The sequence below is a fragment of the Podarcis melisellensis genome (assembly GCF_964234715.1).
Source record: "Podarcis melisellensis genome assembly, chromosome: 4".
In the NCBI taxonomy this organism is placed as follows: Eukaryota; Metazoa; Chordata; class Lepidosauria; order Squamata; family Lacertidae; genus Podarcis; species Podarcis melisellensis.
The window spans coordinates 98,860,893-98,888,344 of NC_138531.1; the positions used below are offsets into that span (position 1 = coordinate 98,860,893).

Consider the following 27,452-nt stretch of genomic DNA (forward strand, 5'->3'; position numbering starts at 1 on the left):
TGGGCATGGGCCTAGCCAGGGGGGCAGTTGCCCCCCTTAATCCATAAAAAATAATAGAAATCTGAGGTTCTGCCAAGCGAGAGAGGGCTGAGCTGGAGGGACTCGGCTTGGCAAGGGTTAAAGGGAAGTGAGCTGCCTTCCTAGAGAGGCCAGGAAGCAAGAGGGGGCAGGTCCTCCAGAGCCAAGGCCCCTCCCTCCCTCCCCAGTCCTTTCCTTGCTTTGGGGTCTCCTGCAAGGGCTGCCTCGCTTTCCCTCCTGGGATCTGGTGAGTCTCCTCTCTCTCCCCCCCAGAGGGTGCACTGGGGAGGGGGGGGTCCAAGGGCTGCAGCAGGGGAGGATGCCTGGGGGGGCCTGATCTGCTCCTGCAGGGGGGGACCCCAAGTCAGGGAGGAGGAGAGGGTCCTGCCAGGGAGGGCCCAGGTCTGCCACGCTCTCCTTCCTGGAGATCAGAGGATCCCAAATTCATTTGCCCCCCCCCTTTCAGAAAAAAACTTCCTTCTTTAAACAAAGGAGTCCCTGGGACTTTAACTCTGTGTGACATCGCTCAGCCTCATTGCACAACAGAGGAAACGTGCAAATGGTTTTCCAAAGCTGGACGAGGAGGTGGACTAGCCCCACCTCCAAGAAAACCCCACGTGGAGGAAGGAAGGAAAGGTGAGACAGAAAGGCCAGGAACAAAGAGAGGGATCCCAGCCCATATTCTGGCTGCTGCATTGCAGACCAGTTTCCCAGTGTCTCCAAGGGCAGCTCAACATGGAGGCCACTGCAGCAATCCCCTCGCACCCAGAGCATGGCATCCCAGGACCACATCCTCTCTGTCCCAAAGGGATTGTTGCTGGCAAAGCAGCCGGAAATGGGCGCTGCTACTCACCGAGCCTCCAGGGACCTTGGCATCAATGGCTGTGTGTGTGTGTGAAGCTATCTAACAAAATAATCATAATAATAAATTACCCCACCTAAATTTCAAGGGAGATGTCTTTGGCCCTGCCCACTTGGACTGGAGATTGGTCAGATACATACCTGGCCCTCAGAGCAAATAAAAAGGGTCCCCACCCCAGGAGTCTGTTTGGAGAGTGGCAGAGAGTACAAGTGCAAGAAAAGGAGACAGAAACAGGGGAGTGGGGGGAGCAACTCCTGAGGACCCCCAGGTGAGGACCCCCACTAGAGCCAAGCATCCATTTTTCACAAGACACAAACGATTCTCTTGTCTATTGGTTCTGACTTCATGCATTGACTGTAAGGCAGCAGAAACCAGGTTGATTAATCTCCCAGAAATCCCTTCAGTTGCCTCCACATTCTGCATTGCTAGAAGGCTAGAGACGTATTTCTTCTCCTCTTCCTCCTCTTTCTTTTCAAAAAGATAGCTCATGGTCTGGGATGCGGTGCAGTCCAGCCCTGGTTCCCAGCAAGACTCATCCATGCTTGCTCAGGGAACCATCTCCCCGCCCCCCCTCGTCCTACAAATTCTGTAACAGAACAATGTATTTGCTTCGTAGGATTTCCTAGAGCTTTTCATTACGATAGACAGAACTTGTCAGAAGACTAAAGGGTTCCTTCCGATCTTTCAGAGGCTTCCTGAGAGCACAGATGGATGAGCGAGACTCAGCTGGCCCTGGAACACGAAGAGGCCATGCCAGCCGAACTGGGAGCAATGGGGGATTCTGGGAAAACCCAGTGCAGAAGATCCTGGGTGAGGTGGACACCCTCCGCTCAGAGGTGCAGAGCCAGCAGTTGAGGCAGTTCTGCTGCCAGGAGGCCAAAGGACCCCGAGAGGTTGGCAGCCGACTCTACCACTTTTGCCACCAGTGGCTGAAGCCAGAAAGGCACACGAAAGCTGAGATGCTGGACCTGGTGATCTTGGAGCAGTTCCTGGCTGTCCTTCCCCTGGAGATGGAGAGCTGGGTGAGGGAATGCGGAGCGGAGACCAGTTCCCAGGCGGTGGCCCTGGCCGAAGGTTTCCTCCTGAGTCAGGCAGAGGAGAGAAAGCAGGTGAGAGAGACTTTCCTCTGGATACTCCCAAGGGGCTCCAAACAGGACAGAGAACATCCCATAATGGTCTGCTGATGACCCATCCGTTTTCTGGGAAAGCATCCATGGAATGAGATCTCACACCCTTCAAGTCTTTGTCATTCTCTTTCTAGTATTTCTCCCCATTTTCTGTTTTGAATCCTTGTTTCTTTTTCAGGGAAGGGATCTCTTTGCAGAAATGGACCTGGATTCCAGTGAGGCAGAGAGGCCTCCGTTGGACACCAGAGAGAGGCCACTGGGTAAGGAGGAAGGTGGTTTTTCTCAGTTTAGTCTCATTCTGTTGGTTTTCCAACTCATCTGTGAGTTGTTTTCATCTTGCTTTGGGGGGAGACAGTTGGGAAGAAGGGTCCAGAGGAGGGGAGATGTATTTCTGCACAACTAACATATGAGCACAAACGTCCAAATGCTCTCAGTAGGAAAGGCTTTCTCAAAGGCCCATCTGTAGTTAGAGATGCCCTGTTTCACCTGTGAGAGAAGCAGGCACTCCTGGCATCCTGTTTATGTTTTTTCCTTTTGCAGGTGACAGAAGGATGCCGGCAAGACCTCCTGATCTGTCTTTTCATGGGGGCAGAAGGGAAACAGCGGCTGTGGAACGAGATCAGGTCAGGGGAAGCTGCCTTGTGGGGACAGAGGCTGAGGGATGGAGCAATGTCATGAACTGGTTGGGCACAGAGGAATGGTGGGAGGAAGCAGCTGGGGAACCAGGAAGGGAAGATGGCTGAGAGCCCAAGAAGTGGAGGTAGAAGAAGGATGAGCGGTCAGAGGGGGAAGAGGGAGAAGCCTGGGAAGAGGAGGTGTCAGAAGCTGAAGGGGTTAGAGGCTTAGTGAGCTGGGAGACTCTGTGGCAGAAGCAGTGCAGAATCAGAGGCAGAAGAGGAAGGAGGCGAGTGGGAGGAGGGGGGTCGAGAGGCAGAGGTGAGTCAGGAGAAGGAAGAGCCACAGGTGGCTCCCTCTCCTTTTGCCAGAAGCCACCCTCCCTGCTTATCTCTCACAGCCAGGAGACCCCCTGCAATGCAGGAATCTCTGCTAGATCATCCAAGACAGATGGTCATTCAAACTAGGCTTATTTTATTTCTAGATTGATCACTGAATGCTAAAATCGGTTTCTGATGAGAGCAAATAGTGGCTTGGATTCACCTAACTAGCCCCACTGGCTGCAAAATGGGGCCTGCCCCCCATTCCTCCCGCTCTATGCCCCCACGAACCCCTGGAATTTGGCTCTAGGGCATTGGGAGGTAACTCCCCGGAACAGCTCATGAGGAGAGAAAGTGGATCCTTCCATCAGGCAAACTGGAATACTTACGTAGGCAGAATGACTTGGAAAACACAAGGTGGAGTACCACCTATTTGCACAAAGACGAATGTTGTTGTTTAGTCGTTTAGTCGTGTCCGACTCTTCGTGACCCCATGGACCAGAGCACGCCAGGCACTTCTGTCTTCCACTGTCTCCCACAGTTTGGTCAGACTCATGTTTGTAGCTTCAAGAACACTGTCTAAACATCTCGTCCTCTGTCGTCCCCTTCTCCTTGTGCCCTCAATCTTTCCCAACATCAGGGTCTTTTCCAGGGAGTCTTCTCTTCTCATGAGGTGGCCAAAGTCTTGGAGCCTCAGCTTCACGATCCGTCCTTCCAGTGAAGGACTCAGGGCTAATTTCCTTAAGAATGGATGCGTTAGATCTTCTTGCAGTCCATGGGACTCTCAAGAGTCTCCTCCAGCACCATAATTCAAAAGCATCAATTCTTCGGCGATCAGCCTTCTCCCTTCAGCTCTCACTTCCATACATCACTACTTGGAAAACCATGGCTTTATCTATACGGACCTTTGTTGGCAAGGTGATGTCTCTGTTTTTTAAGATGCTGTCTAGGTTTGCCATCGCCTTTCTCCCAAGGAGCAGGCGTCTTTTAATTTTGTGACTGCTGTCACCATCTGCAGTGATCATGGAGCCCAAGAAAGTAAAGTCTCTCACTGCCTCCATTTCTTCCCCTTCTATTTGCCAGGAGGTGATGGGACCAGTGGCCATGATCTTCGTTTTTTTGATGTTGAGCTTCAGACCATATTTTGCACTCTCCTCTTTCACCCTCATTAAAAGGTTCTTTAATTCCTCCTCACTTTCTGTCATCAAGGTTGTGTCATCTGCACATCTGAGGTTGTTGATATTTCTTCCAGCAATCTTACCGTATTTTTCGCTCTATAACACGCACCTGACCATAACATGCACATAGTTTTTAGAGGAGGAAAGCAAGAAAAAAAAATTCTGAATGAAACAGTGGATGTATCATTTTTGTGCTTCATGCTGTGGCCACAGACATGTGATTTGACGGTGAGTTTGGGGTAGCTCAATGTAAAAATCCTGAGAATCCATGTGGATCTGTGCTTTGTAACCACGTTTTTGCACCATTGCAGCCCCAGGCAACAGTGGGTGCGTGATTTTTTTGGTGCAGGCTGTAGCCATGGACATGCTATGTGATCTGATGGTGAATTTGGGGTGACCCAATGCAAAGATCCTGAGAATCCCTGTGGATCCATGCTTTGTAACCACGTTTTTGCACCATTGCAGCCCCAGGCAACAGTGGGTGCGTGATTTTTTTGGTGCAGGCTGTAGCCATGGACATGCTATGTGATCTGATGTTGAATTTGGGGTGACCCAATGCAAAGATCCTGAGGATCCATGCTTTGTAACCACGTTTTTGCACCATTGCAGCCCTGTTTTTGCATCAGATCATTGCTACGTGATCTGATGTTGAATTTGGGGTGACCCAATGCAAAGATCCTGAGGATCCATGTGGATCCGTGTTTTGTAACCACATTTTAAGTGAGGAGGGAAGGAAAAACATAGAAGGGACAAGGAGCACTGAGAGGGGTGTGCGGAGAAGCAGCTGGCTAAGAATGCAGGAGAGGGGTTTTACCGGAGGGAGGAAAGGAAGGCAAAAGTTCCCCAAGCCAGCCAGCGCTCGCTCTTTCTTTCTCTCTCTCTCTCTCTCTCTCTCTCTCTCTCTCTCTCTCTCCGCCCCCCCCCCCAATCTGCATGTTGCCTGCGAGTCTCTAGACGCAGCATCAGCAGCACAGGAGCACGGAGAGGAGTTAGAAGGAAGGACGCTCTGCTTTCCCCTCGTAACGAAAGAGAAGAGGGTGGGCAGTAAGACCCTGAGGCAGAATGCAGGAAAGCAACAGCTTTCTCTCTCGCTGCCTGCAATCAGTTTAGCAGACGGAGAGTGAAGATAAACTGGTAAAATCAGGGGGCTGGGTTAAAGCTAAAGGGAAAACCTCAAAGATCCCTCATGAACAAGGCAGGGGTTCAGGGCTCCCAAAGCCGAGCTGCAGCCTTAGAAGGGAAAAATGGGGCTTTCGGAGGTGGTTTTTACTGCCCCGCTGCTTCCAATTTTTAAAAGGCAAATTGCAGGAGAAGATGCAGCAGTCCGTCACTCTCTCACTCCCTCCAAGCACCCACGCTAGCGAACAAACACACAGGCAACCACACACTCACAAAGCACACACACTAGCAAACACGCAGTCGGGCTGCAGAGTGGCCAAACCTCCTAGCAAGCACTTCCCTGGCTTCTGCTGACCGCAATGAAGACGACCCTCGAAGAAAATGTGTGATGCACTCGGGCCAGTTGGCTCCAGGGACCACACATTCGCTCCATAACACGCATAGACATTTCCCCTTACTTTTTAGGAGAAAAAATCTGCGTGTTATAGAGGGAAAAATACGGTAATTCCGGCTTGGGATTCATCCAGCCCAGCCTTTCGCATGATGAATTCTGCATATAAGTTAAATAAGGAGGGAGACAATATACAGCCTTGCCGTACTCCTTCCCCAATTTTGAACCAATCAGTTGTTCCATATCCAGTTCTAACTGTAGCTTCTTGTCCCACATAGAGATTTCTCAGGAGACAGATGAGGTGATCAGGCACTCCCATTTCTTTAAGAACTTGCCATAGTTTGCTGTGGTCGACACAATCAAAGGCTTTTGCATAGTTAATGAAGCAAAAGTAGATGTCTTTCTGGAACTCTCTAGCTTTTTCCATAATCCAGCACATGTTTGCAATTTGGTCTCTGGTTCTTCTGCCCCTTCTAAATCCAGCTTGCACTTCTGGGAGTTCTCGGTCCATATACTGCTTGAGCCTTCCTTGTAGAATTTTAAGCATAACCTTGTTAGCGTGTGAAATGAGTGCAATTGTGCGGTAGTTGGAGCATTCTTTGGCACTGCCCTTCTTTGGGATTGGGATGTAGACTGATCTTCTCCAATCCTCTGGCCACTGCTGAGTTTTCCAAACTTGCTGGCATATTGAGTGTAGCACCTTAACAGCATCATCTTTTAAAATTTTAAGTAGTTCAGCTGGAATACCATCACTTCCACTGGCCTTGTTATTTGCAGTACTTTCTAAGGCCCATTTGACTTCACTCTCCAGGATGTCTGGCTCAAGGTCAGCAACCACACTACCTGGGGTGTACAAGACATCCATATCTTTCTGATATAATTCCTCTGTGTATTCTTGCCACCTCTTCTTGATGTCTTCTGCTTCTGTTAGGTCCTTACCACTTTTGTCCTTTATTATGGTGATCTTTGTACGAAATGTCCCTTTCATATCTCCAAGTTTCTTGAACAGATCTCTGGTTCTTCCCAATCTGTTGTTTTCCTCTATTTCTTTGCATTGCTCGTTTAAGAAGGCCTTCTTGTCTCTCCTTGCTATTTTTTGGAAATCTGCATTCAATTTCCTGTATCTTTCACCATCTCCCTCGCATTTTGCTTGCCTTCTCTCCCCCGCTATTTGTAAGGCCTCGTTGGACAGCCACTTTGCTTTCTTGCATTTCCTTTTCATTGGGATGGTTTTCGTTGCTGCCTCTTGTATAATGTTGCGAGCTTCCATCCATAGTTCTTCAGGCACTCTGTTCACCAAATCTAAATCCTTAAACCTGTTCCTCACTTCCACTGTGTATTCATAAGGGATTTGACTTAGATTGTATCTTACCGGCCCAGTGGTTTTCCCTACTTTCTTCAGTTTAAGCTTGAATTTTGCTATAAGAAGCTGATGATCTGAGCCACAGTCAGCTCTAGGTCTTGTTTTTGCTGACTGTATAGAGCTTCTCCATCTTTGGCTACAGAGAATATAATCAATCTGATTTCGATGCTGCCCATCTGGTGATGTCCATGTGTAGAGTCGTCTCTTGTGTTGTTGGAAAAGAGTGTTTGTGGTGACCAGCTTGTTCTCTTGGCAGAACTCTATTAGCCTTTGCCCTGCTTCGTTTTGAACTCCAAGGCCAAACTTGCCAGTTGTTCCTTTTATCTCTTGACTCCCCACTTTAGCATTCCAATCCCCTATAATGAGAAGAACATCCTTCTTTGGTGTCAGTTCTATAAGGTGTTGTAAGTCTTCATAGAATTGGTCAATTTCAGTTTCTTCAGCACTGGTAGTTGGTGCATAAACTTGGATTACTGTGATGTTAAAAGGTCTACCTTGGATTCGTATCAAGATCATTCTATCATTTTTCAGATTGCATCCCAATACAGCTTTTGCCACTCTTTTGTTGACTATGAGGGCCACTCCATTTCTTTTACGGGATTCTTGCCCACAGTAGTAGATATGATAGTCATTCAAACTGAATTCGTCCATTCCCGTCCATTTTAGTTCACTGATGCCCAGGATGTCAATATTTATTCTTGCCATCTCATTTTTGACCACTTCCAACTTACCCAGGTTCATGGTTCTTACATTCCAAGTTCCTATGCAATATTTTTCTTTACAGCATTGGACTTTCCTTTCGCTTCCAGGCATATCCGCAACTCAGCGTCCTTGCTGCTTTGGCCCAGCCGCTTCATCAGCTCTGAATCTACTTGTACTTGTCCTCCGCTCTTCCTCAGTGGGATGTTGGACGCCTTCCGACCTGAGGGGCTCATCTTCCAGCGTCATAACTTTTATATTCCTTTTGTCTTTGTCCATGGAGTTTTCTTGGCAGGGATACTGGAGTGGCTTGCCGGTTCCTGCTCCAGGTGGATCACGTTTGGTCAAAACTCTCCACTATGACCTGTCCATCTTGGGTGGCCCTGCGCGGCATAGCTCATAGTTTCTCCAAGTTATTCAAGCCCCTTCGCCACGGCAGTGATCCATGAAGGGGACAAAGACGAATACCCATAATTTAAACTTAGAATAAAATGAGCATCCATAAATAAGATGTGCAGCAAAGCAATCCTATTGAAACAACTCCCCTGCGTGAGTGCCTGAGGGCCCCGCTCCTGCCACTCACCACCTGGCCCAGGGCGGGGCCTGACAGGCCTCATAAGGACGGTTGCTGCTGCTGCTGGCCAGGAGGACTTGGAGTGATGCAATGTTCTTTTTTTAAAAAAATTAAATTTTCTTTTTTCCCTTTTGATTACTTTTTTTTGTGGGGGGTGGCATGGATGTTTGGTTGGGTTCGGGAATTAGATTTTTTTTTTATAAGGGTTTTATTTTGTTCTTAAAGGGAGGGGTCAGGGCTGCCAGGTAGTGGGTCCCAGCCCACAAAATAGCTGGGGCATGTTCCACGGGGGAGGGGGGATGCACTGGGACAACCGATCTCAGTGATCACGGGTAGAAGGAGGAGGTAAGCTAAGACCAGACCATGTCATTACAGAGGAAGCAGGTTTAGTCGTTGTTTGAGGACTATTCCTGCCTCTGGGTCTGGTCCTGACTGGACGGATACTAGAATCAGCAGGGGATACCCACATGACCTGAAGGTGCTGCTGTGCAATGTCAGGTCAATGATTCATAAAACCACTGCCATCTATGACTTGATCATGGATGGAGGACTTGACCTGGCATGTGTAACAGAGACTTGGTTGGATGAAGCAGATGGGGCTGTCCTTGCCGCTGCTTGTCCACCAGGTTTCTCTTACGCACAGCAACCCAGGCCTTGTGGGGGGGAAGGGGGGTTGCAGTGCCATGGTCAGATCACTTCCTGGTGCAACAGGACTTCTCCGTGAATCTTCCCCTCTGCAGGGAGGTGGGACCGATTCAGATGGTCCGCCACCGCCACTTAATGGATCCAAATGGTTTCCAGAGAGTGGTAGGGGATGCTTTTGAGGAGATTTCACCCCTCCCATATCCAAGAATCTCCTGAGGAGCCTGCTGATTCTACAGAGAGGAGGAGGCGTGTCCTGCTATCTACTTATTCTGCCCAGCACCACATGTGTGTGTGTGAGAGAGAGTCAGTCAGTGTGTCGGAGAGAGAGTGAGTGCTAGAGATCGTGTTTAGAGATAAGGTTGCTGCTAAGAGCAGCTGCAGGCACTCAAAGTAGCATTGATTTATGCTCAGACTATTTAGCTCTGTATATAGTTTTGTATCATAGCTGTAGTTATAGAATAAAAGGAAGATACTCTACAGAGCTGCTCTCCGAGTGGTTTATACTCTGCAAGACTCTGCAAAACGCTGCTGCGCAACGACTGCATAATTGTGGAAGCGAATCCTGTGCTTCAGCTCTAAGCTGTGAGTCCACAGCACTGTGACCTGTCCCTGTGAGAAAGGTGGTCTCTGGCAGTGCTACCCAGCTCACCTAGCCCAGTCGGGGTTGAAGTACATGAGTCCAGTTGGTACACTGGCTCAAGGGCGATGCTGACAGCTTTATCCCATGTTGATGGCCTTTCAGCTGATTCCCTATTGACTGTTTGGCTCCAAAGCGCCCTCTCCGATTACATGGAGCCCTGATAGCCCTGTGGTTTTCCATGGATCTGAGGGCAATGAAACTATCGCTGAGACGGCTAGAGCGCTGGTGGCAGATAACTCATTCTGAAGCTGACCGGACACGGGTTAGAACTGAATGCCGAGCCTACCAAGTGGCGTTAGCAACGGCGAAGAAGACTTTCTTTGCCGCCTCTGTTGCATCTGCAGAAAACAACAGCATGAAACGTTTTAAGGTGGTTTGCAATTTAGCGGAATCACCTGCTACATTGGGGCCCAGTATGGGCCACATTATCTTTTTTTTGCAGATAAAGTCGCTCAGATTCGGGAAGAGGTAGACTCCACCGTGGGAGTAGGGCCGGGGCAGGAGAGTGCTAGAGCCCTGTCTAGTCAAGTTGTGTGGGATCAATTCCAATCTGTTACCTCCGAGGATGTGGACAGGCTGCTTGGATGAGTGAAACCAACCACCTGTCTCCTTGATCCTTGCCCATCCTGGCTTAGAAAAGCTAGCCGGGAAGGGTTGGGCGATGGGCTTTGCGGGGTCGTGAATGCTTCTCTCTGTGAGGGAGCCTTCCGAGACCCGCTGAAAGAGGTGGTCATTAAACCGCTTCTTAAAAAACCATCTTTAGATGCTGAAAATATGGCTAACTATCACCCAGTCTCAAATCTTCCATGCTTGGGCAAGGTGATTGAGCGAGTGGTTGCTGAACAACTCCAGGCACGCCTGGAAGAAGCGGAGCATTTGGATCCCTTCCAGTCGGGATTCAGGCCTCATCACGGGACTGAAACTGCCTTGGTCGCACTGGTCGATTATCTCCGGCGGGCTAGGGACAAAGTTGAGAGCTGTTTCCTAGTTCTGCTGGATCTCTCAGGAGCGTTTGATACCATCGACCATAACATCCTTCTGGACCATCTTGAGGAGCTGGGGGCACTGTCATACAGTAGTTCCGCTCCTTCCTCCTGGGCCGTGTTCAGAAGGTGGTGGGGGGGGGATGATACCCAGCTGTACCTCTCTTTCAAATCAGAACCAGTGAAGGAGGTGAAAGTCCTGTGTGAGTGTCTGGAGGCTGTTGGAGGATGTATGGCGGCTAACAGATTGAGATTGAATCCTGACAAGAGAGAAGTTCTGTTTTTAGGGGACAGGAGGCGGGCAGGTGTGGGGGACTCCCTGGTCCTGAATGGGGTAACTGTGTCCTTGAAGGACCAGGTGTGCAGCCTGGGAGTCATTCTGCACTCGCAGCTGTCCATGGAGGCACAGGTCAATTGTGTGTCCAGGGCAGCTGTTTATCAGCTCCATCTGTTACGCAGGCTGAGACTCTATCTGCCCGCAGACTGTCTCACCAGAGTGGTGCATGCTCTGGTTATCTCTCGCTTGGAGTACTGCAATGCGCTCTATGTGGGGCTATCTTTGAAGGTGACCCGGAAACTACAACTAATCCAAAATGCGGCAGCTAGACTGATGACTGGGAGTGGCTGCCGAGACCATATAACACCGGTCCTGAAAGACCTACATTGGCTCCCAGTACATTTCTGAGCAGAATTCAAAGTGTTGGTGCTGACCTTTAAAGCCCTAAAAGGCCTCGGTCCAGTATACCTGAAGGAGCGTCTCCACCTCCATCGTTCTGCCCAGACCCTGAGGTCCAGCGCCGAGGGCCTTCTGGTGGTTCCCTCGTTGCGAGAAGCCAAGTTACAGGGAACCAGGTAGAGGGCCTTCTCGTTAGTGGCACCCACCCTGTGACACGCCCTCCCACCAGATGTCAAAGAGAAAAATAACTACCAAACTTTTATAAGACATCTAAAGGCAGCCCTGTTCAGGGAAGTTTTTAATGTTTAATAGCTTATTGTATTTTAGTGTTTTGTTGGAAGCCGCCCACAAAGACAAATACCCATAATTAAAACGCAGAATAAAATAAGCACCCATAATTAAAATGTGCAGCAAAGCAATCCTATTGAAACAACGCAATTAACAGGAAGGAAACAACAGAGCATTGTGTAGCAGATCATATTTCTGCTGTCTAAGAGGAAGACATTTCCCTTTTTCTTTTAGGGTCCAGTGTGCTTTGAAGATGTCACTGTTTGTTTCACGGACGAGGAGTGGGCGTTGCTGGATCCTGACCAGAGAGCTCTGCATAAGGACGTAATGGAGGAGAATCGTGGGATCGTGGCCTCTCTTGGTAAGGCTCCCTGTGGGATTGTCATATCTGCCTGGAAATTCAAAAAATACCTCTATGGGACCAACCTCATAAATTTTTACAGAGCTCAACAGCGCCCCCTATAACACCTGGGAAATTAACACCCCCACAATAAAGAGTAAATTACCGTTTTTTCTTTGAACAATCTTCCTCAAATTACTCCTTTTTCTACCACAATTGGACTGGTCTGAACTTCCCAGGCCATTTTCAATGTCAGCTTCAGAATTGTTAGGAAAGCTGAGTAGCTTCAGGTTTTTGTTTTTGCTCCTGTCAGTCTTGGGTTGACCAAAGAGACTACTGGCAGCGAAGCTCAGGTGCTGCCAGCCAGAGAAGAAGCAGGCCAAGGGAGAGGAGAGTTAGCAGCGGAAGGCAGAGAGGAGGGGGAGAGGAACTGTCATCTGAGCTCTGGAAAAAGGGAGACAGAGTGACAGACAGCTATGTGAGAGCTACAGGAGTGAGTCAGACGCTGGAATACAGGAAGCATTCTCTGCCTAATCTCAGAGGTCTGAAAACTGGTCGAGACAGGCGAAAGATACTGGAAGAGAAGGAAAGATACTGGAAGAGAAGGTGGGGGCTTCCGTGCTGGGGAAGGGGGTGTAGCTCAGTCCGGGCAACTCCATCTTGTGGGGAGGACGATGAGTAGAGGAGCTCCGTCCAAGTTTGTTGTTTTAGCAATAAATCTGAAATAATTACTGTAACAGCCAGAGTCGTCTCACGTTTGTGGGAGAGACCAAGCCATAAGAAGGACTGACATTGGAGATGACATTGGAGATGATAAATAGCTTCAGGTTTTTGTTTTTGCTCCTGTCAGTCTTGGGTTGACCAAAGAGACGATGGACATTGGAGATGGAGGGGATGCCATGACTGGGCCAAACAAAATCCATCCCAGAGAAGAGCTAGGCTTATGAAATCTCAGGTAGTAGTAGCAGTGATGAGGATGATGATGATACAGTGGTACTTCGGTTTACAAACCTAAGCTTTTCCAGAGCAGGTACCACTGTAGTAATAATAATATTTTTTTGTAATGGCTTGGCTCTCCCACAGAAACGAGACACCGGCAGTAATTATCTCAGGTTTATTGCTCAAACACATAAATCACTCCGGAGCTCCTTCACTCCGTGTCTGACTTCAAGTTTGTAGTTGCCAAGTCTAAACTCCGCCCCTTCCTCTTCTTCCAACAGGGAAAAAACCCTTTCACTTCCGCTCTTTACCCTCCTCTCACTGACCTTTTCGTGCCTTCGAGTTTTTGGGCTAGCTATTCCTGGCCTCTCCCCTTCTGTCTCTGAGCTAAGATTGGTATTTTGTGGATCTTTGCTATCTGCTGCCTGCTCTCTGTTCTCTGAAGCTCTGCCACTCGGCTGCCCCTCCTCCCTCTCACCTTCCAGCTCACATTCCAGTGTCCTTATCTCTCTTTGCCTGCTTTCATACATTCCAGCCTCTGTCAGCTCCGGAACAAAGCTGACAATTTATTTCTACCCTGCCCATCTGGCTGGGTTGCCCCAGCCACTCTGGGCAGCTTCCAACACATATATAAACATGAAACATAAATAATAATATTCTGATCCCATATAAAAAGAACATTAACTTAAAATGAACAACTTACACTGGTGGTCAAAATTGTGGAAACCTTTTGTGAAAAAACGTGAAACCTTTGGTAACCATTAGCTTTCATTACGGCCTTACAAGGCCTTCCCATGAAGTTTTTAGTTCTGCAGCTGTGAGAATGTGAAACCAAGACTGAATTATTGCCTCTTTTAATTGGGCTTTATTGCTGGGTTGCCTTTGATTAACAAGTTTCTTTAGTCGGCCCCATAGAATTCCGATTATATATATATATGCTTCGGTATCAGGGAAAAGATCACCTGCGGAAGGCTTCAGTTTGGGCTAAAGTACCGTAAATTTCGCTCCATAACACGCAGATTTTTCCTCCTAGAAAGTAAGGTGAAATGTCTGTGCGTGTTATGGAGCGAATGCCTACAGATGGCGGGGGAATCTGCTGCAGTTGTGAGCAGTCCGTGGCTTGCTTTGAAACAGCAAAGCAGGCGTAAGCGGCTCCTGTCAGCGAGCCGAGTTGGGGAGGAGGGAGAGAAGCAGAGCGGGAGTTGGCTGCTTTAAAACAACCCCGTACTCTCTGTCCCTGCCTGCAGTTTTTTGCTGTCCGATTTTGGATTAGCCACTGTAGGGGCTGTGTGTGTGTGTGTGCTTGAGCTATCGTTCTCCTCCTCCTGCTTCCCCTTCGCTCTCCCTGGCTCTCCCTCCGACTTTAGAATTGACACTCTGTGTGTCTGTGTGTGTGTGCTTGAGCTATCGTTCTCCTCCTCCTGCTTCCCCTTCGCTCTCCCTGGCTCTCCCTCCGACTTTAGAATTGACACTCTGTGTGTCTGTGTGTGTGTGCTTGAGCTATCGTTCTCCTCCTCCTGCTTCCCCTGCGCTCTCCCTCCGACTTTAGTATTGACACTGTGTGTCTGTGTGTGAGAGAGAGGGCTCCTTCTCCTCCTCCTGCTTCCCGTTCACTCTCCCTGCGCTGTCCCTCCGACTTTAGAATTGACACTCTGTGTGTGTGAGGGCTTCTTCTCCTTCTCTTGCTTCCCGTTCACTCCCCCAGCGCCCTGCGACTTTAGGGCCAGTTCCCTCTCTGTGTGTGTGTGTGTTTTGACCTCACTGCGCTTGTTGGGGGAGAGTGTTGGTCGCAATTTTTCTTGATTTGTCTCAGAGTGGTTACTATCATGGTTTCCTTGCCGGGGAGGGGGGAGAGACGCAGAGCCTGCTTGTTCTAAAGGAGCAAAGCCAGAGAGGAGCCTCTTCTGCATTATCAACAGCATCCTTCTCCACACCCCCCACGCGTGCTCCTTGTCCCTTGAGTTCTTTTCCTTCCCTCCCCACTTAAAACGTGGTTACAAAGCACGGATCCACATGGATCCTCAGGATTTTTGCACTAGGTCACCCCAAATTCACCATCAGATCACATAGCATATCCATGGCTACAGCCTGCACCAAAAAACACACGCACCCACTGTTTCATGGGGCCGCAATGGCGCAAAAACGTGGTTACAAAGCATGGATCCACATGGATCCTCAGGATTTTTGCATTGGGCTACCCCAAACTCACCGTCAGATCACATGTCTGTGGCCGCAGCATGAACCACAAAAATCATATATCCACTGTTTCGTTTAGAATATTTTTTTCTTGTTTTCCTCCTCTAAAAACTATGTGCGTGTTATGGTCAGGTGCGTGTTATAGAGCGAAAAATACGGTATTTCATTTATGTATTTGGGGGCATTTACATTCCCATTAATGACGCAAATTCTGCCCACACCTTTTGCTGCCATGCAACCCAAGATCATCACATTATCTGGGTGTTTCACGGTCGGTGTAATGCAAGTAGGATGTAAATCTTCTCTGATTCTTCTCCTCACGTATTTCATGCCATCACTACCAAGCAAGGAGATTTGGGTCTCATCCCTCCAAATAACACTGTCCCATTGTTCCACGGTCCACTTAACAAGGGTTTAGTCATGGCGTGGTGTAGTGGTTAAGAGCGGTAGACTCGTAATCTGGTGAACCGGAACTCCTCCACATGCAGCTGCTGGGTGACCTTGGGCCAGTCACACTTCTTTGAAGTCTCTCAGCCCCACTCACATCACAGAGTGTTTGTTGTGGGGGAGGAAGGGAAAAGGAGATTGTTAGCCACTTTGAGACTCCTGAAGGGGAGTGAAAGGTGGGATATCAAATCCAAACTCCTCCTCCTCCTCCTCCTCTTCTTCTTCTTCTTCTTCTTCTTCTTCTTCTTCTTCTTCTTCTATCTTTTCAAGCTTTGCTTGAGAGATAACAATGGCCTTTTCCTTAGAACTCTAACATTTAGACCAGTCCTTGCACTCAACTTCACATTGCATTGCGCCATGTAATCTTGTATACACCCAGATGATATTTTTCTGTCACAGTCTCTCCATTCTTCAATCGTCACTTGCCTTTGTGCACCTTTTCTTGCCTTTAACGGTATGATTTCATGGTCACTGAGTCTCCTTATAGCTCTTCCAAAATATAGAAATGCCAGCTTTGGTTACCGTATTTTTCGCACCATAGGGCGCACCGGACCAATGGGGCGCACCCAGTTTTTTGGGGGGGAAATAAAGGGGGAAAATTTATTTTCCCCCCAGGCGGGGGCTGGGGCGGGGGAAGCTCGAGCTTCCCCCGCCCCCAGCCCCCAAACAGGCAGCTCTCTGCAAGCCGTGGGAGCACTCCCGCTGCTTACGGAGAGGTCCGCAAAGCCTGAGCGCGCTGAGCTCAGCGCGCGCAGGCTTCAACATGCAGGCAAGTCTCCGCAAGCAGGGGGAGCGCTCCCGCTGCTTGCGGAGAGGTCCGTGAAGCCAGGGCGCGCTGAGCTCAGCGCGCGAGGCTTCAGCATGCTGGCAACTCTCAGCAAGGAGCGGGAGCCCAGCGCTGGGCTCCCGCTGCTTGCGGAGAGGTGTGCGAAGCCTGGAGAGCGTGAGGGGTCGGTGCGCACTGACCCCTCTCACTCTCCAGGCTTCAGTGAAAGCCTGCATTCGCACGATAGGACGCACAGGACAAAAGTGCGTCCTATGGTGCGAAAAATACGGTAAGTTTTCCCCAATCTTTCTTCTAATTTCTTCATAACTGTAGCCCTGTTCACTTAATAGTACAATTTTACATCGCTTTCTGGGTGACCAGTGAACTCTTTGTGCCATTTCTATAATTTTATTATGTTTTTCAACCTCACTAAATGAAAGACAGAAAACCAACCAACTTGTTAGCAATCACGTAACACACCAACAAAAGTCAACCTAAGCAAGTTGTGCTTCCTTTTTCTGGTTATTTGGCTATAATGTTTCATAGAATATGGATAATTAAACAAACTTTGTTGAATTGCATTCTTAATAAAATTATCTTTCCATTGATATATAATTTTATGATAGTACTCCAAAAGAAGCAGAGTTTTGAGCCATCAAACCTCTGAAATACACTTTTCTCCAAAAGGCTTCTGCAATTTTGACCACTACCGTATATCAAACAAAGCAACATTCAACAACACATCAGAATCTCATAATAAATATGTTGGTTAATGACAAACAACACAGGTAATGAACCCCCCCAAAAAAACTCCCTTCAGTTCTTCTCCATTTGTTCATGAGTGTCTAACCCCTTTTTGTCTCCATTGCAGATTGTAATGAATCGGAAATCGAGAACAAAGGTGACCAAGATAAAATCCCCAGAGAGGAGAAGCCACGTAAAAATTTAGAGTGTGGAGAAAGCTGCACTCAGAGCTCCCATTCCACTTCCCATCAACAAAATCTCATTGGAAAGAAACCATATCAGTGTGTGGAATGTGGAAAGAGCTTCAGTAAGAAGGACAGTCTCACTTCCCATCAAAGAATTCATACAGGGGAGAAACCCTATCAGTGTGTGGAATGTGGAAAGAGCTTCACATGTAGCTCCTCTCTCACTTCCCATCAAAGAATTCATACAGGGGAGAAACCCTATGAATGTGTGGAATGTGGAAAGAGCTTCAGGAAGAGCTCCAATCTCACTAAGCATCAGAGAATTCATACAGGGGAGAAACCCTATCAGTGTGTGGAATGTGGAAAGAGCTTCAATCAGAGATCCTCTCTCACTTCCCATCAAAGAATTCATACAGGGGAGAAACCCTATCAGTGTGTGGAATGTGGAAAGAGCTTCAGGAATAAGGACATTCTCACATTTCATCAAAGGATTCATACAGGGGAGAAACCCTATGAATGTGTGGAATGTGGAAAGAGCTTCAGGAAGAGCTCCCTTCTCACTTCCCATCAAAGAATTCATACAGGGGAGAAACCCTATCAGTGTGTGGAATGTGGAAAGAGCTTTAGTCACAGCCAGAGTCTCACTTCCCATCAAAGAATTCATAGAGGGGAGAAACCCTATCAGTGTGTGGAATGTGGAAAGAGCTTCAGGAAGAGCTCCTCTCTCACTTCCCATCACAGTATTCATACAGGGGAGAAACCCTATCAGTGTGTAGAATGTGGAAAGAGCTTCAGTCAGAGCTCCCATCTCGCTTGCCATCAAGGAACGCATACAGGGGAGAAACCCTATCGGTGTATGGAATGTGGAAAGAGCTTCAGTAAGAGCTCCCATCTCACTTGCCATCAAAGAGTTCATACAGGGGAGAAACCCTATGAATGTGTGGAATGTGGAAAGAGCTTCACATGTAGCTCCTCTCTCACTTCCCATCAAAGAATTCATACAGGGGAGAAACGCTATCAGTGCATGGAATGCGGAAAGAGGTTTAGTCACAGCCAGAGTCTCACTTCCCATCAAAGAATTCATACAGGGGAGAAACCCTATGAATGTGTGGAATGTGGAAAGAGCTTCAATCAGAGATCCCATCTCACTTCCCATCAAAGAATTCATACAGGGGAGAAACCCTATCAGTGTGTGGAATGTGGAAAGAGCTTCAGGAAGAAGGACATTCTCACATTTCATCAAATGATTCATACAGGGGAGAAACCCTATGAATGTGTGGAATGTGGAAAGAGCTTCAGGAAGAGCTCCCTTCTCACTTCCCATCAAAGAATTCATACAGGGGAGAAACGCTATCAGTGCATGGAATGTGGAAAGAGCTTTAGTCACAGCCAGAGTCTCACTTCCCATCAAAGAATTCATACAGGGGAGAAACCCTATGAATGTGTGGAATGTGGAAAGAGCTTCAATCAGAGATCCCATCTCACTTCCCATCAAAGAATTCATACAGGGGAGAAACCCTATCAGTGTGTGGAATGTGGAAAGAGCTTCAGGAATAAGGACATTCTCACATTTCATCAAAGGATTCATACAGGGGAGAAACCCTATGAATGTGTGGAATGTGGAAAGAGCTTCAGGAAGAGCTCCCTTCTCACTTCCCATCAAAGAATTCATACAGGGGAGAAACCCTATCAGTGTGTGGAATGTGGAAAGAGCTTCAGTAAGAAGGACAGTCTTGCTTCCCATCAAAGAATTCATACAGGGGAGAAACCCTATCAGTGTGTGGAATGTGGAAAGAGCTTCAGGAGGAAGGACAGTCTTGCTTCCCATCAAAGAATTCATACAGGGGAGAAACCCTATCAGTGTGTGGAATGTGGAAAGAGCTTCAGGAGGAAGGACAGTCTTGCTTCCCATCAAAGAATTCATACAGGGGAGAAACCATATCAGTGTGTGGAATGTGGAAAGAGCTTCAGGAGGAAGGACATTCTCACCTCCCACAAACGAATTCATACAGGGGAGAAACCCTTTCAGTGCTTTTAATGTGGAAAGAGCTTCAGTAAGAAGGACAAACTCACTTCCCATAAAAGAATCCATACAAAGGTTGGGAAAACCATTATATAGCTTTAGGAGCCAAGAAATCTGCACCTTTATTACCTGGTGTCAGAGCCACCCGAGGTCCCAGCTCACAAGAGACCAAAGTCCAGTCCAGCTTATATACAAAAGCTTTTATTGAAGAACATTCTTGGCTTTACATCCGAGCTCCGTGGCTCTACGTGTCTTACTCTTACACCGCTGAAGTACCCTCTGAATCAGTACCGCCCCTGCACCAGTTTAAGAGTCTTGTGCTGGACCACCTCTTCCTCTCTTTCCTTTTCCGCAGGGTCTTCCTGCCCCCCTGGGCTCCCTCCCGTCGGGACTCCTCCGAGGCTGACTCCTCTGACGCCTGTTCCCCCCTCCTTCGTGCTTTGGGACCAGGCTCCTCCCCAGGACTTCCCTCACTTCCGCGCGCCTCCACATTTGAACTTGGCGCGCGTATGTTGCTTCTGACCTTCCTCTCGACCGCTACACTGCTCCCGGTACTACTCTCCGCCCCTTCCGGCAGGACGTCTTGCCCCGATCTCCTTCCCCTGTCTGCTTCCTGTCCTGCTCCCTCTGACACACTGGCAACTCCACCCCCTTCACTCCGTTCCGGTGGAGAAGCCGGCTCCGACCTCCAACTCCCCCTGGGGATTCCCCCTTCGCTCCCCTGCTCCTGTCCGCTTCCCCCTTTGGCTCCCCTCGGCCTGATCAGGGGGGCTTCCTTCTGGGAGTCCTCTGACTCACTGGACAAACTCATGGACGACCTTGGGTCATTGTCATCCTCTTCCTCGTCGCTCTGGGATTCTTCCCCCTCGCTCTCTGTCTCCTCCCTCATCTGCTCTTCTCCCCCTGAACCCCTGACATCCATCCCCCCTCGAAGCCCCCCCTTCCCCCCTCCCGCCCGTCGGGTGCAGGTTGTGGGAGCTGCGGCTCTTCGGAGGTGGATTCGGGATACAGGTTGTCTACTTCAATGTCCTCTGTGTTGGTTTCTGCTTTCTTCTCTGTGCAGCGAAGTGCTTGTCACGAGACAGGTTGTTTACATTCCACAGAGTCTGTACTGTTGGGTTTCTCACGGGAAAAGGAGACTGGATGTGACGTACACTGGTTTCCTGTTTTTCACTGTGCTTTGCAGTTTCACTTTGTGAGATTCTCTCCGTGCTTTAGAGGAGAGATGACGCTTTCTCTGCTCCGGCAGAGGGAAAATGTTTTTCTGTAACATACCAGCTTTGAACTGTAAATAAAGTAGTATAGAGCATGTTGGCTCATACTTCTCATCATTCCGCTGTGCACTGGACACTGCTTATCCCCAACATTTGGTTCCGGGCCCAGAAAAATGCAGTGTTTTGAGAATGTACTTCAGAAGTCGGGCTCCTGGCAAAGGAACAAAGGAGCAAGGAGACAAAGTGCCGGCAAAGCATCGGAACAGCGGCAGAGAGACGGAACGCACGGTATCTGCTCTGCGCGTCAAAATGATTGATGAAGGTATGTGCTACTGCTCCGGGCAGCCTGCCAGCTTCTAATTAATGGCTTTATGGCTGGACTTTGAACTTTTAATAGCCGGTTTTTGCCATGGCACAGGCAAATGGCTAAAAGCAACACTTTCCTATGCTGGGGGAAATCGAAAGTAATTTTTACAAATGCTGCAGTTTCAAAGCAGCTGCAGACATGACGCAGCTAGAATTAAAGGGCAACATAGAGAAAGCACTTGGGGACTTTCGCTTTTGAATTTGCCTTTGGAATGCAGTTTGAAGGAGCTGCAGAAAAGCAAAGCAGTTAAGCAGAAGAGCAGCACAGGCAAGGCAGAGGCTGTTTTGATTTTGCTTTTGGATTGAAGCAGCTGTACACAAACGCAGCTTGTATAAAGCAGTCTGATTTAAAGCAACAGAGATGCCAGAGTCATGATGGCTAGCTGCAGAAGGCTGGATGAAGCAAGTGGGGAATTTGATACCACTGATCAGCCAAATGCTCAACTCACAGTAGCCTGTGATACTGCCATGATTCAGAATGAAGCAGATCGCCGAGGTGCTGGCTGCATGGGAAATGGGGAGACTTCACAGACGTCATCCCATAGTGCAGTGGAACCACCAGATGGCGCCAAAGCTTTGAAGGCAGTGAAATGCTACTCGTGTGGACGTCTAGGCCATATGAAGAGGGAATGCAAATATCCCAGGGCCAAGACAGAGCAGCGCAGCGAAAGCTCATCGCGTGGAAAAGGCCAGAGCAAAGGCAAAGGTCCGGTGTCCAGGACAACGCAGCACAAGGCAATGGTCTCACGCTACGCTCCAAAGGTTGCAGAGGTTGCAGAGGTTGCAGAGGTCCAGAAGACGTCTAGATCTTTCTTCGTTGTTGATTCAGCTGCAACACATCACATGTGCAACGATAAGCGACTGTTCGTGTCTTTTACACCGCAGGAAGGTGCAATTCACCAGGCGGATGACCACACAATCCCCAGTAAAGGCTACGGAACTGTTGTTCTTCACAGTTTGGACTTATCGATACAGGATGTTCTTTATGTGCCGGATGCGAAACATAATCTGCTCAGCGTTGGTCAGCTGATTGAGAAGAAGATTGACGTTTCCTTTAAGAACAATAGATGCATCATCACTAAGAAAAATGATTATCAATTGTATGCTGAATTTGTTGATCGTTTGTTTGTTTTGTATTATGATGATGTTGTGCAGGATGACACTTGTTGCATTGCAGGTTCTAACAAAAGTTTGCATGCAGAATGTATTCACGATTTTCATCGAAAATTTGGTCATTTGCATTTTGAGGCAGTATCTAAAATGCCTGCCTTGGTTGAAGGTATGACTATTAAACCCTGCAGGTACCACATGAAGTGCAAGGCATGCGCAGCAAACAAGGTGAAAATGGCTGTGAAAGGTAAGGTGTCTAGTAGGCAAGCTACAGAACCATACCAAATTATTCATGCTGATTTGGTTGGACCACTAGCGCCCTCTTTGGGTGGGAATAGGTACTTCATGGTTCTTATTGATGCATTTTCCAGGTATATTTTTGTGTACAATCTCAAGCAGAAATCAGAGGCTTTTCCTAGGTTCAAGGAATTCTGTGCTTGGTTGGGAAATGTGCATGGTAAGAAGATAAAAATTCTTTTTACTGACCGGGGGGGAGAATTCACTTCTCAGCAGTTTGAAGCTTTTCTGGCTGAGAAAGGAATTCAACACGATTTGTCTAGTCCTCGCTCGCCATGGCAGAATGGACTTGCGGAACGAGCAAATCAAACATTGCTTCAAGGGTTAAAGACCTTGCTGCATGATGCAAATCTTCCAGAGAGTTATTGGGCCGAAGCTCTCTCATGTTTCACTTACAGTTATAATCGCAGGTTATCTTCAGCGATTGGTTGTACCCCCTATGAGAAGATGTTTGGCAAGAAGCCATACATCAAACACATGAAAATTTTTGGTTCTGACATGTGGGTTCACTCACCACAAAACTCCAAGTTAGACAAGCGTGGATTGCATGGTATCTTTCTAGGTTATCAGAAAGGGTCTTACAGAATAATGATGACTGACTCTAAGGAAATTAAGCTCACAAGAAGTGTTGAGTACAATGCCAAGTGGGGGGAGAATGTGGGAATTTTCCAATGTTATCCTGATGACAATGATGAGACTGAGGATAGTCAAAAGCAACCACAACAACCCACACCCACTGATGAAGGTTCTGATTCTGAGTCTGAAACTGAATCGGGTGATTCAGAGGATTTCAAGAGTGCGAAAGCCTCTATGCGACCCTCTGAAAGTTCTGATCAAGAATTGGAGGAACCATTGTTCACAATAGGTCGCTTTTCTCCTAAGAAGGAAGAGGAGAGTGTTGAAGACTTAAGGCTAATTCGTAGGTCACAGAGAGCCACAAAAGGCAAACCTCCAAAGAGATTTGCTGATGAGTATGCTAAGATAGCAGTAACAGCTGTTAAAAGCTCCAAGAAGGTTTTTGAACCTTCAAGTTTCCAAGAAATCCAGGATTTGGATTCAAAGGAAGCTGAGCCATGGTTAAATGCCATGAAGGCTGAGCTTGATTCCTTGGAAAGGAACAAAACATGGGAGCTAGTTCCAGTAGTTCCAGGAATGAAATTGCTTGGAAGCAAATGGGTCTTCAAAGCGAAGACTGATCAAAATGGCAAGATAGTCAGACACAAAGCCAGATTGGTAGCCAGAGGATTTGCTCAGGTACCAGGTGAAGACTATCACGAGACCTACTCACCTACAGTGAGGTATGAGAGCATTAGGCTTATGCTCAAGCTAGCTGCAGAAGAAAATCTACACATTAGTCACCATGATGTGAATACAGCTTTTCTGTACGGATCTCTAAATGAATCACTTTATATGCTTCCACCTGATGGCGTACAGGTAAAACAGGGATTTGTTTGTGCTCTGAAAAAGTCAATTTATGGTCTCAAACAAAGTGCACGGTGTTGGCACACAAAACTCACTGAAGTATTGTTTTCTCTAGGTTTTCAGCAAGGGAAAGCTGATCCATGTATATTTGTCAAAGAGGAGGGGCAAAAGAAACTGTATTGTTTGTTTTATGTTGATGATCTTTTATTCTTTTGGAAAGATGTCACAATGTACAATAACGCCCTAGCTCAACTGAAAGAGCACTTTGACATGAAAGATCTTGGTGAGGTAAACAACTACCTATCTCTAGAAATAGAGAGAGATCAAGATGGTAACATTCTAGTACACCAGTCACGGAAAATTGCTGATGTGTTAAGCAAACTAAACCTGATGGATGCTAACCCTGTAGACACACCGATGACAACAGGTTATCAGGTAGATGACACTGAAGAAACATTTTCTGACACTACACTGTACAGAAGTGTGCTAGGCAAGTTAAACTTCATTGCCAGATGTTCAAGACCAGACATTGCTGTTAGCTGTAATTTGCTAAGCAGACAAGTCAACAATCCTACTGTTAAGGATTGGAAAGCTCTGAAACGCATAGCGCGGTATTTGAAAGGCACTATGCATTACAGACTGAGATTTAACCATCAGAAGTCTGGTGGTCTTGAGATATTTGCAGATGCAAGTTTTGGAAGTGACACTACAGACAGGAAAAGTACGTCTGGAGTTTGCTATAAGTACAATCAGGGTCTATTTGATTGGTCATGCAAGAAGCAAACAACAGTTAGCTTAAGTACTTGTGAAGCTGAACTGAATGCACTGTCTTATTCACTTAAAGATTGTGAATGGTTGTTACAATTGTGCAAAGACATGAAAATTCCTGTCAAATGTCCAATCCAGGTTTACCAGGACAACAAAGCATGTTTGGCTTTGCTGAATTCTGAAGGTTGTAAGCAAAGCACGAAGCACTTGCAATTGAAGGTGCAACATGCTAGGGAACGTATTCAGAAGGGACTCGTAACGGTGTCCTATATGCCAGGTGATGAAATTCCTGCTGATGTATTGTCCAAGATTGTATCAAGGGATCAACACTGTACCTATGTGCAGAAGTTGGGTTTGTACTGATATTGTACGAACACGCTGCCCAGAGATGTTCACAGAAAGGGGGAGGATGTTGGTTTCTGCTTTCTTCTCTGTGCAGCGAAGTGCTTGTCACGAGACAGGTTGTTTACATTCCACAGAGTCTGTACTGTTGGGTTTCTCACGGGAAAAGGAGACTGGATGTGACGTACACTGGTTTCCTGTTTTTCACTGTGCTTTGCAGTTTCACTTTGTGAGATTCTCTCCGTGCTTTAGAGGAGAGATGACGCTTTCTCTGCTCCGGCAGAGGGAAAATGTTTTTCTGTAACATACCAGCTTTGAACTGTAAATAAAGTAGTATAGAGCATGTTGGCTCATACTTCTCATCATTCCGCTGTGCACTGGACACTGCTTATCCCCAACACTCTGCTGGCAGTTCTGTGTATGTGTGTTCGAACTCGGGCTTTTCACCCAAAGTGTTCTCAGTCACCTCTTCCATCGCTACTTCGTCTGGTGCTGCCGGCCAAGGTCCCGTCAGCCATCTCTTGCGCCAGTCCTCCTCTGGTTGCTCCTCCCACCAATCCGAGGGTAGTGTGTCCACCCCCGAACACGATCCTCTGGGCGGGCTCGATTCTGCCGTTCCTTCCTCGGTGGAAGAAAAGCCCCGGAAAGTGCTATCTGAAAATGTGGGCGTGAAGAGCCAGTCATCAAAGTACTCGGCTGGCATGGGTCTATGTGGGAAAAGTGCATGGAACTCGTCCTTCAAAAGAGGTTCGTCTAAAGCGTAGCCCGGCACCCAACTATTGGCAGTGGCTGGGGTACCCTCTCTGGCGAGAAAGTATTCAACTCCCTCCGCCCCCCATCTTGAGTCCAGGATTTCTGTGACCTCGTTGAGTGATTCGGCCCTAGGTGACCCCCCCCTTGGGTGCCTCTTCGTGTGGGTATGGTATTGTGTCTGGCTCCTGAAACCTGTGCGGGGCTTTGTAGGGAGTGAGCACCGACCTATGAAAGACCGGGTGCACTCTGGAGCCTTCGGGGAGGGCCAGTCGAAACGCTACGGGATTGATCCTAGCCTCAACTTGGTATGGCCGTAGCTGCCTGTGTCCCAGCTTCTTCTTGGCTAACGACTTGGCTGGCATCGCTTGGGCTGCTAACCATACCCAGTCCCCCACCTGGATGTCCTCCCCCCGCCCTTCTGTGTTTGTCCGCCTGCACCTTATAGGCTTGTTTGGCTAACTCCAAATGCCTCCGCAGCTCCTCGTGCACCTCTTGCAGCTCTGCTGCGAACTGGTCTGCTTCTTGCGGCACCTCCTCTCCCGTTGCTAGGAGCCTCGGAAAGGTTCTGGGATGACGGCCATTGTTCGCGAAGAACGGCGTCACCCCCGTCGACGCGTGCTTCGTGTTGTTGTAGGCAAACTCCGCCATCGGCAGGTAGTCCACCCACGCTGCGGGTCGCTGATTGGCGTAACATCTCAGGTACTGCTGCATAATCGCGTTGACCCTCTCTGCTTGGCCGTTGGTCTGTGGATGTCTCGCCGACGCTAGGTTGATCTTGACGTGCAGGATACCGAGAAGCTTCTGCCAGAAACTGGAAACAAATTGTCGCCCCCTATCGGACAGGATGGACTGCGGCAGCCCATGCACTCTGAACACGTGGTCGATGAAGAGTTTGGCGGTCTGTTCAGCTGTCGCCACCTTGGCACAAGGAATGAAGTGCGCCATCTTGGTGAACAAGTCCACAACCACCAGTACCGCTGTCTTGCCCCTGGAGCTGGGCAGATCGGTAACAAAGTCCAGTGCTACCCTCTCCCACGGTTGCTGCGGCGTCTCCAGCGGTTCCAGCAACCCCGCTGGCTTCTGGTGTACTGGTTTGGACCTCTGACAGGTGTCACACCTGGCGACGTAATCCGCCACCTCTCCCCGCATCTGGGGCCGCCAAAAGTCTCTGGCCACTAGTTCTATTGTCTTCTCCTTGCCGAAGTGGCCCGCACTGGGGGCGTCGTGCAACTGCTGCAGAACCTTCGCGCAGAGCTCGTCGCTGGGGACGTAGATGGCACCCTTGCGAGTCAACAGCCCGTCTCGTAACTGGAACTCATCGTCTCGCTGTGAACCCCTGCGTAGCTCCTCCATCTTGGATTGTGCAAACTGATCTACTTGCAACGCGCGTCGCACCGCGTCCAGGTCGACTGCGATGGCAGCGCACGCCCACGCCTGCGGTGCGAAAATGTGCTTGGCTGCTATTGGTGCCGCCTCCTCAAGGTACTGCGGTTTTCTGGAGAGCGCATCGGCTATAACGTTGGAATCCCCAGGGATGTATTCTATTTTGAAGTTGAAATCTGCGAAGAATTCCGCCCAGCGCATGTGTCTTTGGCTCTGGAGCTTCGCTGTTCGCCAATACTCTAAGTTCTTGTGATCCGTGCGGACCTGCACTGTGTGTTTGGCTCCTATGAGGAAGTGTCGCCACGCTTTGAAAGCTGCGTGAATGGCCAACAGCTCCCTGTCCCATATGGTGTAGTTTTGCTCCGTCTTGCTGAGCTTCCGGGAGTAAAAGGCACCAGGTCTCCAATTCCCTTGCGGATCTTCTTGCAGGAGGACCGCTCCAACCGCTCTATCGGACGCGTCTGTTTCTACTCGCATGGGTCTGCCGGGATTCACGTGCAGCTGCTGCTCTTCTGAGGCGAAGAGGCTTTTGAGCTTCCGGAAAGAGCGCTCCGCCTGTTCCGTCCAAGCGAACTTCTTCTTCTTGGAACTAAGAGTGTCCGTGATTGCTGCCGTCTCCTTTGCAAAACCTCTGATGAATTTGCGGTAGAAATTGGCAA

At 48.5% G+C, this 27,452-nt stretch overlaps 2 protein-coding genes across 2 annotated transcripts in view; both read left to right on the plus strand.

The window, feature by feature from the left end:
* The first annotated feature begins 219 nt into the window (after nt 1–219).
* LOC309369088 (uncharacterized protein) overlaps nt 220–27,452 on the plus strand; it is an 84,134-nt gene continuing 56,901 nt past the window's right edge. Inside the window, exon 1 of the mRNA XM_081909736.1 lies at nt 220–265. The gene's annotated coding sequence lies outside the window, so the exon portion shown is untranslated. The remainder of the gene's footprint in view (nt 266–27,452) is intronic.
* Nucleotides 1,573–19,153, plus strand: LOC309369063 (uncharacterized protein; the record flags this gene model as incomplete). Its single annotated transcript, XM_081909642.1, has 5 exons — nt 1,573–1,989; nt 2,186–2,267; nt 2,548–2,630; nt 11,733–11,859; nt 17,058–19,153. Exons 1-5 carry the CDS (start codon nt 1,588–1,590, stop codon nt 19,151–19,153), a joined length of 2,790 nt encoding a protein of 929 aa, XP_081765768.1. The 5' UTR covers nt 1,573–1,587.